At 36.3% G+C, this 17,164-nt stretch overlaps 1 protein-coding gene across 1 annotated transcript in view; it reads left to right on the top strand.

Moving 5' to 3' along the window:
- Positions 1–953: 953 nt before the first annotated feature.
- LOC105070157 (organic anion transporter 7) overlaps positions 954–17,164 on the top strand; it is a 28,894-nt gene continuing 12,683 nt past the window's right edge. The window contains exons 1-5 of the mRNA XM_010956475.3: positions 954–1,620; positions 2,296–2,399; positions 13,897–14,051; positions 14,154–14,322; positions 15,051–15,174. Of these exons, the coding sequence (XP_010954777.1) occupies positions 1,222–1,620; positions 2,296–2,399; positions 13,897–14,051; positions 14,154–14,322; positions 15,051–15,174 (951 nt within the window). The 5' untranslated portion in view covers positions 954–1,221. The remainder of the gene's footprint in view (positions 1,621–2,295; positions 2,400–13,896; positions 14,052–14,153; positions 14,323–15,050; positions 15,175–17,164) is intronic.

Genomic DNA, 17,164 nt, shown 5'->3' with positions numbered 1-17,164 from the left:
AAGTGAAAAAACTGAAAGAAGCCAGATACAAAGGTAGATCCACATATTTTACAGCTTGATTTCTATGAAATCTGTAAATTAGGTAAAGTCATAGAAAGAGGTGCAGATTAGTGGCTGCTAAAAGCTAGGGGTAAAGTGGGAAGCAGGGAGTGACTCCTGGTGGGTACAGGTTTCTGTTGTAATGAAAATGTTCTGTAATGAGCGAGTAGTGATGGATGCACAACTCTGAATAAAACCTATGTAATTGTATATTTTAAAGAGTGAATTATGTGGTATGTGAATTATACCACAATGAACTTCAAAAGAAGAATTTTTAATCAAAGATTTAGTGCTAACAAAAGTGACAGTTTACCCGTATTGCTCTTCAATTCTTCCACAGCACATTGTGCATTTGCCATATATGTTTTATAATACCAGATTGTAGTTATGTACCTTTTCCTTACTCACCATAGTCTTACACTTAAAAGACCTTGTCTTAACACATTGCTGTACTCCTAGGACAGAAAAGATCCTAACAAATGTTATCTGGATGGATCAATAAGTCAGCAAAAAATAAACTTTATACACTCACCACTGGCTTAGCCCTCTGCCCTCCATCACTACCCACCCTGCCCCTCATTTCAAATAATTTATTTTCAGTGTGAATTCATGGTTTGATTTGACTTGTCATGTACCAAAAGGAAAGGACTGCACTATATTTCACGTGCTTTAACTCAGGATTGTTTTCATTAACACTTTTAATCAAAATTCAGTACTAAACAAGCACAGAACCTACTTCCAGTACTTTTCACAGAAAAATTTAAAGCATTTCATTTTTGAGTCTCACAAATGACATGTTCTGAAAGGAACTGCAAACCATGTAGCAGGTTTATTTTATTTTATTTACAGATGTGGAGATCAAAGTTCAATGCCACTTCGGGGCACTGCTGACGATAAGAATTTTCAAAAAGTAGACCTTTAAACAGTTTTGTCAACTGCTGGAAGCATCTCAGTAGAATATTTCTCTGTGACTTTCAAGAAAATAGTTTTCTATCTGATCCCTAAACAACTTGGAGAAATAGCTTCCATGGCCTTGTTGTGAGACGGGTCCCATTGAGTTAACGCTGGGATCAGGATCAATACACACCTGGTGTGTGACATAGTGAAAGGAAACTTTTTCTGCCTTTGAACTTCTCTCAGTAGTCATCTTGCCTCCCCTTGGGGATCACCTGCTCAGCCTCGATGGCCTTTCAGGAGCTCCTGGATCAAGTTGGAGGCCTGGGGAGATTCCAGATCCTTCAGATGGTTTTCCTTTGTATCTCCAGCCTCATAGTGTACCCTCATATACTACTGGAGAACTTCACTGCAGCCGTCCCTGGTCATCGCTGCTGGGTCCACATCCTCGACAATGACACTGACTCTGCTAATGGCACCGGGACCCTCAGCGAAGATGCCCTCCTGAGAATCTCCATCCCACTGGACTCAAACCTGAGGCCAGAGAACTGTCGTCGCTTCCGCCACCCCCAATGGCAGCTCCTTCACCTGAACGGGACTTTCCCCAAGACTGAGCTAGACACTGAGCCCTGTGTGGATGGCTGGGTGTATGACCGAAGCTCCTTCTCCTCCACCATCGTGACTGAGGTAAGAGGCTCCATTTACCTTTTGTAAGTACATGGTCCAGGAGTTTAGAGACAACACAGTACTGAACATACTTCTAGCCTTTAGTTACTGTTAAGTGCTCATTTTTCATTCTTTCATTATTTCTTTATTGAATGCCAGACACCTATATATTTAACAAGTCCAATGAACTCAAAAATAGATGTGACCTAGCTATGATATGGCTTTGATTATTAGAAAGACCAAAGGTTAAGCAAATAATTTATGTGATGTATTAAAAAGGTCAGTAATGCTCATCTTTGCTTGAAAATTAGAAATATCAGGGATATTGATCAAAATCTCTAAGCACTGTACCCCAGAGCAGTCATATGAGATGATCTGCGGTGAAATTTGACACCATTAAATGTTTAAAGCTCTTCAAATGACTGTATTCTGTGGCCAAGGTTGAGGACCCACTTAGTATGGAATGAAACAAGGCATTAATATAACTAATAGGTTTAGAGGAAGCTTCCTAAAGGAAGTTATGTTTAAGCCGAGACCTGAATAATAAAAGTCAGCTAATATAAATAAAAGGAAGCTGGAGAGGAAGAAAGGGCTGATTTAAAGAAACTTGTAAATCATTTAAGCTGTTTCAATCAGGTTTCCACTGAGGGGTTATAAGTCACGGAGCTCTCCTTTGCTGGTTTCCTTCTTTTCCAGTGGGACCTGGTATGTGAATCTCAGTCACTAAAATCATTGGCCAAATTCTTATTCATGGCTGGAATGCTGGTGGGAAGCATCATATATGGTCATTTATCAGACAGGTGAGTGTCTCTGGATCACAGGTCTCTTCACTCTGGAGTATTTTCCTGAACTCATGAATCATTCCTCCATTAAGAAACATTTATCACAAATTAAACTGTCCTGGGTCTTCCTTGGTCCCCAGGGATCTAGAAACACAAACAAATGGAGAATTACAGTCAGTGTGGTGAGTGCTATCTTGTCAGCTGTGGGGGCACTGTATCTAGGCTACAGAAACAACATCTCCACCAGACATGGGGGCATTCCAGGACAAGGTTTAGAGCAGAGGTGCCACAACACGTGGTTTATGAAGATGAGGAAGAATTACCTATGGGAACAGAGAGGAAGATGTTTCATGTCATGAGATTCAACCTGTTTGATGACACAGATATGGAAGACATTGTTGCAGGCCTTGGCCAGGGGGCCATTTTCAGCCCCTCCTGGACCCTTTGACCTGAATGCATGTGGATTTTCATGGTCATCATGTCATTATTTCTCAAGCATGATGGGCAGACATTCTCATGAAACCCATAGTATACATAGCAGTGTGTCTTGGTGGTGTATAGAAAAATTATTCCAGTAACCTTTATTTTTATTTTTGCAAAAACAGCACTTTAAAGGGAAAATTTTCAACCATGTAAGGTAATTAATCTAATGACAACTGCTGTCACCAATTGTGGTATTAGAAATTGGAGTATCCTGTGCAAGACAGTACCACTTCTGAATTAGATAGCCAACCATTGCCACCATCCAAGCCTGTCTCTTCTAAAGGGCATGGGAAATTAAGATACCCCTTACCATCTATTAGCATAACATCATTTGTTAGCTCAGCTGAAAACTGTGAATTATGAATGTATGGCAGTATATATACCTTATAAAAATGTTCAGAGTTGGAGTGTTCATTTCTAACAGTTCTATAACACAGAACTACCCACCTTGAAGAAATAAAAATAAAACAATAATACATCTATGCTGGTTGATTTTTGAGAAGGGTTCTAAGACAATTCAAGGGGTAAAATATGGCCCCTATTTAACAGACAGTGCCATGACAATTGGATATCCACATGCAAGAGAATGTGAATAAACCTAAAACCATAACAAATATTAATACAAAATGGAATAGTGTCTTAAATACAAGAGCTAAAACCACAGAACTCTTAGAAGAAACAAGGGCAAACCTACTTGATTTTAGGTTTGGCAATGTATTCTTAAATATATCACTAAAAGCCTGAGTAGCAAAAGAAAATATAGATAGATTGGACTTCATCAAAATTTAAAACTTTTGCACATCAAAGGACATTATCAAGAAAGTGAAAAGATAACTTGTGTAATGTGAGGAAAATATTTGTAAATCATATATAAGGAGTGAAGATAGGTGAATAGACCAATGGAATATGGTTTAATATCCAGAATATATAAAGAACTCCTACAACCCAACAACAAAAAGACAAAAAACTCATTTTTTAAATGGGAAAGAATTTGAATATACATTTCTTTAAAAAGATATACAAATGGTGCATAAGCACATGAAGAGGTGCTCAACATTATGTCATTTAAAAAAAAATGCAAGTCAAAACCACAATAAAATGCTACTTCATACCTACTAGGATGGCTACAATCCAAAAAAAAAAAAAAAGGAAAATAACATGTATTTGAAAGGATAGAGAGAAATTGGAATCTTATACATTGCTTGCTGATGGAGAGGTAAAATAGTGCCATTACTGTGAAAAATGCTTTGGAAGTTCTTCAAAAAGTTAAATTTAGAGAAACCACATGACCCAGCAATTACACTGCTAGGTATAAAACCAAAAAATTTGAAAGCAGGGACTAGAACAGATAGCTTATGCAACAATGTCATTTCAGCATTATTCACAATAGCCAAAAGGTGAAAACAACCCAAGTATTTTATCAACAGCTGGTTAGATAAAATGTGATGTGTACACAAAATGGAATACTGTTCAGCCATAAAAAGAAATAAAGTTCTAAATCATATTAAAACATGTAGAACCATGAATACATGCAAAGTAAAATAAGAGAGACAAAAGGGGACAAATATTGTATGATTCCAATTATATGAAACATGTAGAATCGGAAAATTCACAGAAAAAAAGGTAAGTTCGAGATACCAGAAGCTGGGAGTAGGGGAGGAATAATGGAGAATTATTGCCTAATGGGTACAAAGTTTCTGTTGAGGATTCTGAAAAATTTTGGCAGTAGATATTGATGATGGTTGCACAACATTGTGAATATATTTAATACCAGTGAGTGATTTATACAATCAAAAGTGATTAAAATAGCAAATTATACTTAATATATTATACTGCAATTAAAAAGAAACATAATCAAAAGAATGAAAAGACAAACCACAGACTGGGAAAAAACACTTGCAAAAGACAGCTGAAAAAGGATTGTTATCCAAAATATACGAAAAGCTCTTAACCCAACAACAAAAAAATGGGTATCCCAATTTTAAAAATGGGCAGAAGACTTGGACACCCCACCAAAGAAGTTATACAGATGGCAAAGAAGAATATAAAAAGATGCTCCACAACATATGTCATTAGGAAAATGCAAACTAAAACAATAAGATACTACTGCACACCTATTAGAATAGCAAATTCAAAACAAAACAAAACACTGACAACACCAAATCCTGACAAAGATGTAGAGCAACAGGAACAAACTCTCATTCATTGCTGGTGGGAATGTAAAATGGCACAGCCACTTTTGAAGACAGTTTGGCTGTTTCTTAAAAAATTAAGCATTCTCTTGCCATATAATCTAGCAATCATGCTCCTTGGTATTACCCAAAGGAGTTCAAAACTTATGTCTACACAAAAATCTACACATGGATGTTTATAGCAGCTTATTCATAATTGCCCATAGTTGGAACCTATCAATGTCTCCTTCAGTAGATGAATGCATTAATAAACTGTGATACATCAGACCATGGAATCTTATTCAATGATAAAAGAAAATGAGCTATCAAGTCATGAAAAGACATAGATGAAACATAGATGCGTATTACCAAATGAAATAAGCCGATTTGAAAAGACTACATACTGTATGATTTCAACTATATGACATTCTGCAAAAGTGAAAACTATGGAGACAGTAAAAGGATAAGTACTTGGTGGGGGAGAAAGAAATCAATAGGCAGAGTACAGAGGTATTTTAAGGCAGTGAAACTACTCTTTATGATACTGTAATGGTGGGCACATGTCATTACACATTTGTCAAAACCCATGGAATGTACAACACCAAAAGTGTATCCTAATGTAAACTATGGACTTTGGGGGATAATGACATATCATCATAGGTCCATCAATCACATCAAATGTATCACTTGGTTCAGGAATTTGATAGGTGGGGACACTGCATGAGTGGGAGCAGTGAGATATATGAGAAATTTCTGTACCTTCTGCTCAGTGTTGCAGTTAACCTAAAATTGCTCTAAAAATAAGATTTTTTAAGAAACACAAAAATTAGTTTAAAAGAAGAAAGAAAAATAAGAAAAAGACTTAGGCTCACAAAGTCTGCAATAATTAATTCAATAGTTCTCTAGCCCTTTATAGAAATATTTGCTGACTCCTAGTGTAACAACATTTTGAGACTCTGTTCATTTTCTTAACATCATTATTTCTCTCCATCCTTCACCTTCTACAACATCTGTTGATCTCTCTTCAAATATACTCTCTCATGTCTATGTGGTTGTTAAGTCCACTGAGTGAATTTTTGAAACATAAACTACTTTTTTTTGATTCTATAATGTCAATTATTTGGGGGGGTTTTGTGTCCCTGTATCTGCTGATAGTGCTTATTTCTAAGCTGTGATTTCCATATATTAAAATCATATTTTATTTATGTCTTTGAGGTAATTATATTACCACTTTAAAATCCTTGTTGATTAGTTCCAAAATTTGTCTCATCTCAGGAGAAATTTTGAAAGATTTCTGTTCTCTTGGGAATGAGTTCCATTATCTTGGTTCTTCACATATCAAGATATTTGAATTATATCTTGAATATTATAAATATTAAATTGTGATGATTCTATTTTCCAGTATTATTCATCAATAATACTGATTCCTTACTTTAGTAAGAAATTTTCATGGCTGGAGTTAAACTAAAAACTGTTTCTTATGCAGCATCTCTGGCCTCAGTTTAGATCTTTGTCTTTAGTTGAACTTGTTCTGCATGTATATGTTTCAGGTAGGGCAGAGATACAGTATAGTCAATACCCACAAACAGAATAATTGGACAGGTTGTCTCCATGGAGCAAGGGGCCCAAGCCCTAATCAATCTCCCCAGCCCAGGGGTCCTGCACCAGAAAGATGAGTCCCCAGAAGGTTTGACTCTGAAGGTCAAGAGAGCTTACTTTCAGGGGAGACAGAGGGCTGTGGGAAATAGAGGCTTCACTATTGAAAGGCACACACACAAATCTCACATGCTCCACAACCCAGGAGAGGAGTAATTTGAAAGGAACCTGGGTCAGACCCACCTGATGATCTTGGGGATACTCCCAGAAAGGCAGGGGGCAAATGTAACTTACTCTGTGAACACTGACACTGGCAGCAACAATTCTGAGGAGCTCATTTTACCATGTGGACATGGCTTCTGGCAAGCACCATTTTGGAATCCTTCCTCTGGCTTTTTAGCACCAGGATCTAGTCCTGTCTGCCAGCTTGTCAGTACCAGTAATAGAATGTCTCAGGTCAAGCAATTAGCCAGGTAGAGATACAGTCCTGCCAACCAGCAAGCGGGCAGCCTTAAGACTCCCTGAGCCCACAGCCACCCCAGGACATGTCCCTGTAAACCAGAAGGCCCAGTACGTGACCACACACACCAGTGTGCCATCACTGGTCCCAGGACCCATTGGGTCCCAGGCCCTCCCACCAGTGGGCAAACACCAGCCCCAAACCACCACAGCCCAACTGCCTGCCAAGTTAGGACCCAGCCCACTCATCCAGACCATATCAGCTCAGAGACACCTTGGCCCCCTCAGCAAGATGCTCCAGGATTAAGTCCTACTCATCAGCTTTGGGATAATCTGGAACCCACAGCTTTGGGATAATCTAGAACCCACAATCAGGTGTGTTAGGAACTGGCCCCAACAACCAGCAGGCTGACACTAGGTCTGGAAGCTCTGACCACACAAGCACCCACCCCAGAACTCACCCCACCAGTGGGAAAGCACTATCCCCAAGACAAATCAGGGCTCTACACCAGCCTACTTACAACCCATCCAAGCCAACCAGTATCTGGTAGCCTCCATACAAACCAGGGCCTGGCAACCAACTGGACTGGGGCCAGAATGCCCTCAGTAGGCAGCCCACAACAACAGAAGGACCCATGCAGCCCACATAGGGGGCCCCTAGAACATACAGCTCTTGTGACCAAAGTGGAGTGTACTGCTGAGATGCATAGGTCATGTCCTACAAAAGAGCCCTTCTTCAAGATTGAGAAACATAACCAACCTACCAAATACATAGAAATAAAAATAATGAATTAGGCAAAATGAGGCAACAGAAGAAAGATGTTCCAAATAAAAGAACAGGATAACACCCCAAAAGAAGAACTAAGTGATGTGGAGATAGCCAATCTACTCAATAAAGAGTTCAAAGTAATGATTTTAATGATGACCAAAGAAATCAAGAGAAGATTGAATGAACAGAGTAAGAAGTTAGAATTTTTTTTACGAAGAGTTAGAAAATATAAGGAACAACCAAATAGAGATGAAGAATACAATAACTTAAATGAAAAATACACTATAAGGAATCAACATACTAAATGGTAATGAGAAATGGATCAGCAAGCTGAAAGACAGGGTAGTGAAAATCACTGAAGCTGAACCAAGAAAAAAAACAGAATGAAAAGAAATAAGAACAGTTTAAGAGAATTCTGGGACATCAAGTATACTGACATTTACATTATAGGTGTCTCAAAAGGAGAAAGGAGAAAGAAAGGAGCAGAGAACATATGTGAAGACATTAACAGCTGAAAACATTCCTAACCTGGGAAAGAAAATAGACATCAACATCCAGGAAGCACAGAGTACCAAACAGGATCAACCCAAGAGCACCACACCAAGCACATTGTAATTAAAATGGCAAAAATTAAAGACAAAGAGGTAATATTAAAAGCAGAGAGGGAAAAACAACAAGTTATGTACAAGGGAAGTACCATAAGCCTATCAGCTGACTTTTCAGCAGAAATTCTGCAGGCCAGATGGGAGTGGCATGGAACATTTAAAGTGATGAAAGGGGAAAACCTACAAACAATCGTGCTCTACCCAACAAGGCTTTTATTCAGATTTGATGGAGAAATCAAAAGTTTAAAAGACAAACAAAAGCTAAAAGAATTAAGCACCACCAAAGCAGCTTTACAAGAAATGTTAAAGGGAATTCCTTAAATTAAAAAGAAAAGGCCCCAACTAGAACCATGATAATTATGAACAGAAAAATCTCATTTGTTAAGACAAACATACAGTAAATGTAATAAATAGGCCAGATATAAAGCTAGTCTGAAAGTTAAAAGACAAAATTAGTAAAATCATCTCTATGTGCAATAAGTACTTAAGGACTATAAGTAATAGAAAGATGTAAAATATGATGTCAAAAACAGTAATTGTGGAGGGAGGGAAGTAAAAATGCAGGACTGTTAAAATGCGTGAAACTTAAGAGACCAGCAACTTAAAATAATCATGTGTATAGATATAGAAATAGATTTACACACACACACACACACACACACACACATACCATGGTAGCCACAAACCAAAAATCTATAATAAATGCACACAAAAAAAGAGAAAGGAATCCAAGTATAACAGTAAAGATAGTCAACAAATCGCAAGTGAAGAGAACAAAAGAAGAAGAAAAAAACAAAAAAGAACTACAAAAACAACCCAAAGACAATTAACAAAATGACAATTAGTACATACCTAACAATAATTACTAAACATGTAAATGGACTAAATTCTCCAATTGAAAGATATAGAGTGACTGAATGGATTTTAAAAAAAGACTCATATATATGCTGCCTATGAGAGATTCATTTCATATCTAAAGACACACAGACTGAAAGTGAAGGGATGGAAAAGGGTATTCCAGGCAAGTGAAAATCAAAAGAAAACCAGAGTAGCAATACTTGTGTTGGACAAAATAGACTTTCAAAGAAAGACTATAACAAGAAACAAAGGACTTGCATAATGATCAAGGGCTCAATCCAAGATGAAGATATAAAAATTGTGTGCATGTGTGTGTGTATACCCAACATAGGAGCACCTAAATATATAAAGCAAATATTAACAGACATAAAGGGAGAAATTAGCAGTAACACAATGATAGTAGGGGATTTTAGCATCTAAGTTACATCAATGGACAGATCATCCAGACAGAAAATCAATAAGGAAACACTGACTTTACTTAAATGACACATTATACCAGATGGACTTAGCAGATATAGAATATCTCATCAAAAAATCAGCAGAATACACATTGTTTTCAAGAACACATGGAAAATTCCCCAGGATAAATCATATGTCAGGCCACAAAATGTCTCAGTCAACTTAAGAAAATTGAAATCATATCAAGCATCTTTCCTGACCACACTATGAGACTACAAATCAACTACAAGAAAACAACTGCAAAAAACCCCACAAAGATGTGGAGGTTAAACAAATGCTAAACGATCAATGGTCACTGAAGAAACGAAAACATACCTACAGACAAGTGAAAACAAAAATACAATGATGCAAAATTTATGGGATGCAGCTAAAGCAGTACTAAGAGGCAAGTATATATAAGCCTACCTCAGGAAACAAGAAAAGTCTCAAATAAACAATCTAACCTTACACATAAAGGAACTAGAAAAAGAAAATTAGACAAAATCCAAAGTGAGCAGAAAGAAAGAAATCCTAAAGATTAGAGCAGTAATGAGTGAAGTAGAGGCTAAAAAACAAAAAAAAATAGAGAAGACTAACAAAACTAAAAGCTGTTTCATTGAAAAGATAAACTAAATTGATAGATCTCTACCTGGATTCATCAAGAAAAAAAGAACAAAGAAAGAAATGAAAGAGGAGAAATAACAACCAACACCACCACAGAAATATAAAAAATTATGAGAGAATATTATGAACTACATGCCAACAAATGGGACAACTTAGAAGAAATGGACAAGTTTCTAGAAACACACAGCCCACCAAAACTAAATAAAAAATAAACAGATAATTTGAACAGACTGATCACTAGAACTAAAATAGAATCAGTAATTAAAAAAAAAAAAAACAACCAAAAAACCCCCCTGCAAACAAAAGTCCAGGATCAGATGGCTTCACTGGGGAATTCTACCAAATATACAAAGAAGAGCTTATGCCAATCATTCTCAAACTCTTCCAAAAGACTGAGGAGGAGGGAACACTCCCAAAATCATTCTATGAAGTCACCATTACCCTGACACCAAAACCATACAAAGACATTACCTAAAAAGAAAATTACAGGCCACTATCTTTGATGATAGTTGCAAAAATCCTCAACAAAATATTAGCAAACCAAATCCAACAACACATAAGAAGGATCATATACCATGATGAAGTTGGATTCATCCCAGGTCTCAAGGATGGTTAGTTCAATATGTGCAATCAATCAGTGTAATATACCACATCAACCAAAGGAAAGACAAAAACCACACGGTCATCTTAATAGATGCAGAAAAAGCATTCAATAAAGTTCAACATCCATTCATGAAAAAAATCTTACCAAAGTGGACATAGAGGAAACATGAATAAGCATAATAAAAATCTCTTTATGGCAAATCTACAGCCAACATAGTACAACAGTGAAAAGCTGAAGTCTTCCCACTAAATTCTGGAACAAGACAAGGATGCCCACTTTCACCGTTTCTATTCAACATACTACTGGAAGTCTTATTCACAGCAGTCAGACAAGAAAAAGAAATTAAAGTATCTAAATTGGAAGGATAGAGGTAAAATTGTCATTATATGCAGACGACGTGATCTATATAGAAAATCCTAGACTACATCGAAAAACTATTAGAACTGATAAATGAATTCAGCAAAGTTGCAGAATGCAAGATTTACATACAGAAATCTGTTGCATTTCTTTACACTAACAATGAAATATCAGAAAGAGAAAGTAAAAAAAAATCCCTTTTAAAATTGCATCAAAAAAAATCTTAGGAATAAATCTGACTAAGGAGATGAAAAACTTACACAATGAGAATGATAAACATTGATAAAGGGAATTTAAGATGATCCAAAGAAATGGAAAACTATCCCATGCTCTTGAATTGGAAGAATTAATATTGCTAAAATAGCCATAATACTACCCAAAGTAATTTGCAAATTTAAAGCAATCCCTATCAAATTACCCAGGACATTTTTCACAGAATTAGAACAAATAATCCTAAAATTTACATTGAATAATAAAAGATCTAGAATTGTCAAAGCAATCCTGAGGGAAAAGAACGAAGCTGGAGGCATAACCTTCCCAGACTTTAGACAATACTACAAAGCTACAGTGATCAAAACAGCATGATATTGGCACAAAAACAGACATGTGTCAATGGAACAGAATAGAGAGCCCAGAAATAAACTGACACACCTTCAGTCAATAATCTGCAATGAAGGAGGCAAGAACATGCAATGGAGAAAAGACAGTCTCTTCAGCAAGTGGTGTTGGGAAGCCTGGCCAGCTACATGTAAATCTATGAAGTTAGAACACTCCCTCACACCATACACAAAAATAAACTCAAAATGGCTAAAGACTTAAATATAAGAAATGACACCATAAAATTCCTAGAAGAAGGCATAGGCAAAACACTCTCTCTCATAAATCTTAGCAATGTTCTCCTAGGGCAGTCTACCCAAGCAATAGAAATAAAAGCAAAAATAAACAAATGGGACCTAATGAAACTTATAAGCTTTTACACACAAAGGCAAAAAGGCAACCTACAGAATGGGAGAAAACATTTCACAAATGATGTGACCAACAAGGACTTAATTTCCAAAATATACAAGCAGCTTATACAGTTCAATATCAAAAAACCTAATAACCCAATCAAAAAATGGGCAGAAGACCAAATAGACATTTCTCCAGAGAAGACATACAGATAACCAATAGGCACATGAAAAGATGTTCAACATCACTAATTATCAGAGAAATGCAAATCAAAACCGCAACCTGTTATCACCTCACACCAGTCAGAAGGACAACCATCAAAGTATCTGCAAATAATAAATGCTGGAGAGGGTGTGGAGAAAAGGGAACTGATGCAGCCACTATAGAAAACAGTATGGAGAAAAATTGTAAATAGAATTTCCGTATGACCCATTAATTCCAATTCTAGGTATTTATCCAAAGAAAAAGAAAGCACGAATTCAAAAAAATATGCACACCAATATCCATTGCAGCATTATTTACAATAGCCAAGATACGGAAGCAACCTAAATGCCCATCCATAGATGAATCAATAAAGAAGGTATGGTGTGTGTGTATACACACACATACACACACACACACACACACACACACACACACACACACAATGGAAAATTACTCAGCCATAAAAAAGAATGAAATCTTGCCATTTGCAACAACATGGATGGACCTAATGTGTATTATGCTAAGCGAGAAATAAGTCAAACAGAGAAGGACAAAAACTGATTTGATTTATATGTGGAATCTAAAAAAGAAAACAATGAACAAACATGACAAGATACAGAGAACAAACAGGTGGTTTCCAGAGGAGAGGGGGCTATGGGGAGGGAAGAAATAGGTGAGGGAGATTAAGAGTAATAAACCTCCAGGTGCAAAATAAATGAGTCAAGAGTATGAAATGTACAGTATGGGGAATATGATCCGTAACCACATAGTATCTTTTTATGGCGACAAACCAGACCTATTGTGGGGATTATTCTGAAATGTATAGAAATATCGAATTACTATATTGTATAATAGGAACTAATATAGTGTTATAGGTCACTTATACTTCAAAAACAGATTCATAGAAAAAGAGATTTGTGGTTACCAGAGGTGGGCATAAGGGGAGGGAAAATTAAATGAAGACAGTCAAAAGGTGAAAACTTCCAGTTATAAGAAAAATAAGTACTAGAGATATAATTCACATGATAAATATAATTAACACTGCTGTGTGTTACATATGAAAGCTGTTAAGACAGCAAATTGTGAGTTCTCATTTCAAGGAAAAATTTTCTATTTCTTTAATTTTGTATCTATATGAGATGACGGATGTTTGCTAAACTTGTAATAATTATTTCGTGATGTATGTAAGGCAAATCATTACACTGTTGCACACCTTAAACTTGTCCACTGCTGTATTTCAATTATATCTCAGTAAAATTAGGGGGAATAAAGAAAAACAAAAATGCTTAAATAAAATTAAAATAAGAAAACATCCCCTAAATTTCAAAGTGTCTTCTTTTTGTTAATCTTTACAGCAGGTGGCTACTATTACCATATCTAACCTGTTACCATTTCTCAGGTTTGGGAGGAGGTTAATGCTCAGATGGTGTTTGCTCCAGCTCGCCATTGCTGATACCTGTGCAGCCTTTGCTCCCACCTTCCTCATTTACTGCTCACTGCGCTTCTTGGCTGGGTTTTCTACCATGAGCATCCTGACAAATAGTTCCGTGCTTAGTAAGTCAAAACTTTGGATCTTTGACATTTTCCAAGTGTTAGCTTTGACTTTGAAATTCTAACTTTGTTTGAAGTCAAAATCCTGTTTGTGTTTTCTTTCAGTTGTAGAATGGACAATACACCGATTCCAAGCCATGGGAATGGTAATGGCAATCTCTGCCGCTTGTGTGGGACAGATCATCCTGGGAGGACTGGCTTTTGCCATTCGAGACTGGCTCACACTTCAGCTGGTGTTTTCTGTACCATTATTTGTCTTCTTTCTTTCCTCAAGGTATAAGCTTTCTAACTTTCTTTGTCTTAGAGGATCATAGGATGTAAGTTACATGGAATTAGGATGCAATAATTCTGTTTGATCTTAGTCAACACTTGAGCACATGCTTTACTAATCTGTGTCCTATGTACAATTTAAAAAGCAGAACAGGTAGGGTTGCCAGTTAAATGTGAATTTCAGATATGCCACCAAATTTTGGTATAGTATGCCAAATATTGTATGGAGCATAGTTGCACTAAAAATTATTCATTGTTTATGTAAAATTTCTATTTACCTAAGAGTTCCACAGTTTTATTTACTAACCTGATAAAATACAGAGTATCTCACTAAAGTAAAATGTCAAATAAATAGCAAATACTTTTTAGTGTATATCTAAACTATTGCATGGGACATAGTCATACTCAAGAATTACTCATATTCACTATTTATCTGAATTCAAATTTAACTAAACACACTATTTTTATTTGCTAAAACTGATTATATCCCCCTGAATAATGAAGGGCACTATGACTTCTACTTTATATTCCCAGCAGTGAAGTTGTGCTGCATGGAGAGTTCATCTTCACAGTTTCCTAGTTATGGTACAAGAGAATATAAGTTTATATTTCCCGATATAACAAAACAGAGGTAGGTATTAAAGGGGAAGATAGAGCCATTTCAGGAAAAAGGGTATGCGAATAAATGAGCAAATGAGAGTTGGTTGCACTTCTGTACTCTTCTTTGATCAGGTGGCTGGCAGAGTCTGCTCGGTGGCTGATTATCACCAACAAACCTGAGGAGGGCTTAAAGGAACTTAAAAAAGCTGCGCACAGGAATGGAATAAAGAATGCTGGAGACACCCTAACCATTGAGGTGAACAGGAGAGGGAGTTGGTTAATGGGATATAGGGGAGACATGACCTGACATATACACTACTTGGTGTCCAGAAAGTGAATAACGGGTGGGAACACAGGTGTGGTTTGGGGTCTTCTTACCTCATTGTCCTGGTCTTCAGTGCCTGTCAACATTGAACTAGCATTAAGAGAGACTATGCTGCTTCTGAAAGAATTGGACACAGATATTTTACTCAACATTGGTGGATAGAACTTAATATTTGGGATTGTAAAAGTTGTGTATTGGTCTCACTCTGTGTTAGAGAAAGTAACAAGAACTAATCCATTTCTTTCCAATTAACATTCTGATGGCTTTTTTTCAGGACAGTAAGGCAAGTAGAAGGGCAGCTAGTGACCATGCCGAATAGAGCATTAGGAACATCACTTATTTGTCAATTCATTCATTCATGCGTTCATTTATGGTATAGCTACTTAATGGGCCAATTCTGTTCTACATAGTAAATGTGGTAGTGATCACGAAAGTCCAAATCCCTGTTTTGTGGCCTTTGCATTACAAGTTCCAAGAGCATGACTGGGTGGAAATGCTTCTTTCTTTCATTTTCCATCCCAAGTATGGAAGGCAGATGTTGCTGTGCATCATAAAGTAAACCATTCATCATGTCGTGAACATATAAGTTATTTATTGAAAAATTATAATATATTAGGCATGGTGCTTGATCATACATGGCAGTGTGAGTCAGACTTCCATGTTTCCAGGAACTTTAATACGAGAAAAATTAACATACATTTTAAAATAATTTTTATTATGGTCAGAAATGCATGAAATGAAATCTGTCTTCTTAAAGTTTTAATTATACAACACAGTTTATTAAATATAGGTACAATGAGCTCTAGAACTTTTTCATCCTGCATGACTAAAACTAATTGAACAACAGCTTTCTCAATTCTCTTGTCCCTAGTCCCTGGTGATCACAATTCTACTTATTATTTTACTATTTTAACATTTTAGATACATCATATGAGTGGAATTATGCAGTATTTATCCTTCTGTGAGCACTATTTTTCCTTCTGTGGATGGTTTATTTCACTTAGCAAAATGTTTTCAAGATTCATTTATGATGTAGCATATGGAAGGATTTCCTTCTTTTTTATGGATGAATAATATCCTAGTGTATGAATATACTACATTTTATTTATCCATTTATCTATTGGTGGACATTTAGGTTGTTTCCATGTGTCAGTAGTGCTGCATTGAGCATGTGTAAACAAATACCTCTTCAAGATCCTGTGTACAATTCTTTTGGATGTATAACCATAATCAATATTGCCAGATCATGTGGTATTTCTATTGTTAACTTTTTTGTTTGCAGTGATAAGGGAATGGAAAGAATGCTAATAGAAATAAGAAGTCATCTACTCTCATTTATTAGGTTAAGAGAAGGTTAGGGAGCTAGAGAGTCAAAGAGGAGCCATAAAACACGTTGGATGGCACATTTGATGAATTTTTTAAAAAACCTTTACTGAGGCATGATTAACATACAAAGAGATGTACATATTTAATATATACAACTTGATGAATTTGGAGATGAGTGTACATCTAAATATCACCACAGTTTATGCAATAAATATATCTATTACCTCCTAAAACTTTCTCCTGCCTTTCTTTATTCATTATTTTTTGTAATAACACTTAACAAAATCTACCCTCACAGCAAATTTTAAGTGTACAGCACAGTATTATAACTATAGACACTATGTTGTGCAGTAGATTCCTAGGATTGATTTATCTTGCATAACTGAAACTTTGTACTCTTTGACAAATATGTCCCCATTTCTCATATCCTCCAGCACCTGGCAAACACCATTCTACTCTCTGCTTCTTTGAGTTTGACTATTGTAGATTCCTAATATAAGTGGTATTATGGAGTATTTGTTCTTTCACATAGGCTTATTTTACTTAGTATAATGTCCTCTAGGTTCCTCATGTTGTGGCAAATGGCAGAATAGCC

Source organism: Camelus bactrianus, chromosome 10, assembly GCF_048773025.1.
Source record: "Camelus bactrianus isolate YW-2024 breed Bactrian camel chromosome 10, ASM4877302v1, whole genome shotgun sequence".
In the NCBI taxonomy this organism is placed as follows: Eukaryota; Metazoa; Chordata; class Mammalia; order Artiodactyla; family Camelidae; genus Camelus; species Camelus bactrianus.
Note: the sequence above shows the minus strand (reverse complement) of the source record. Positions and strands in the feature narration are given on the sequence as shown.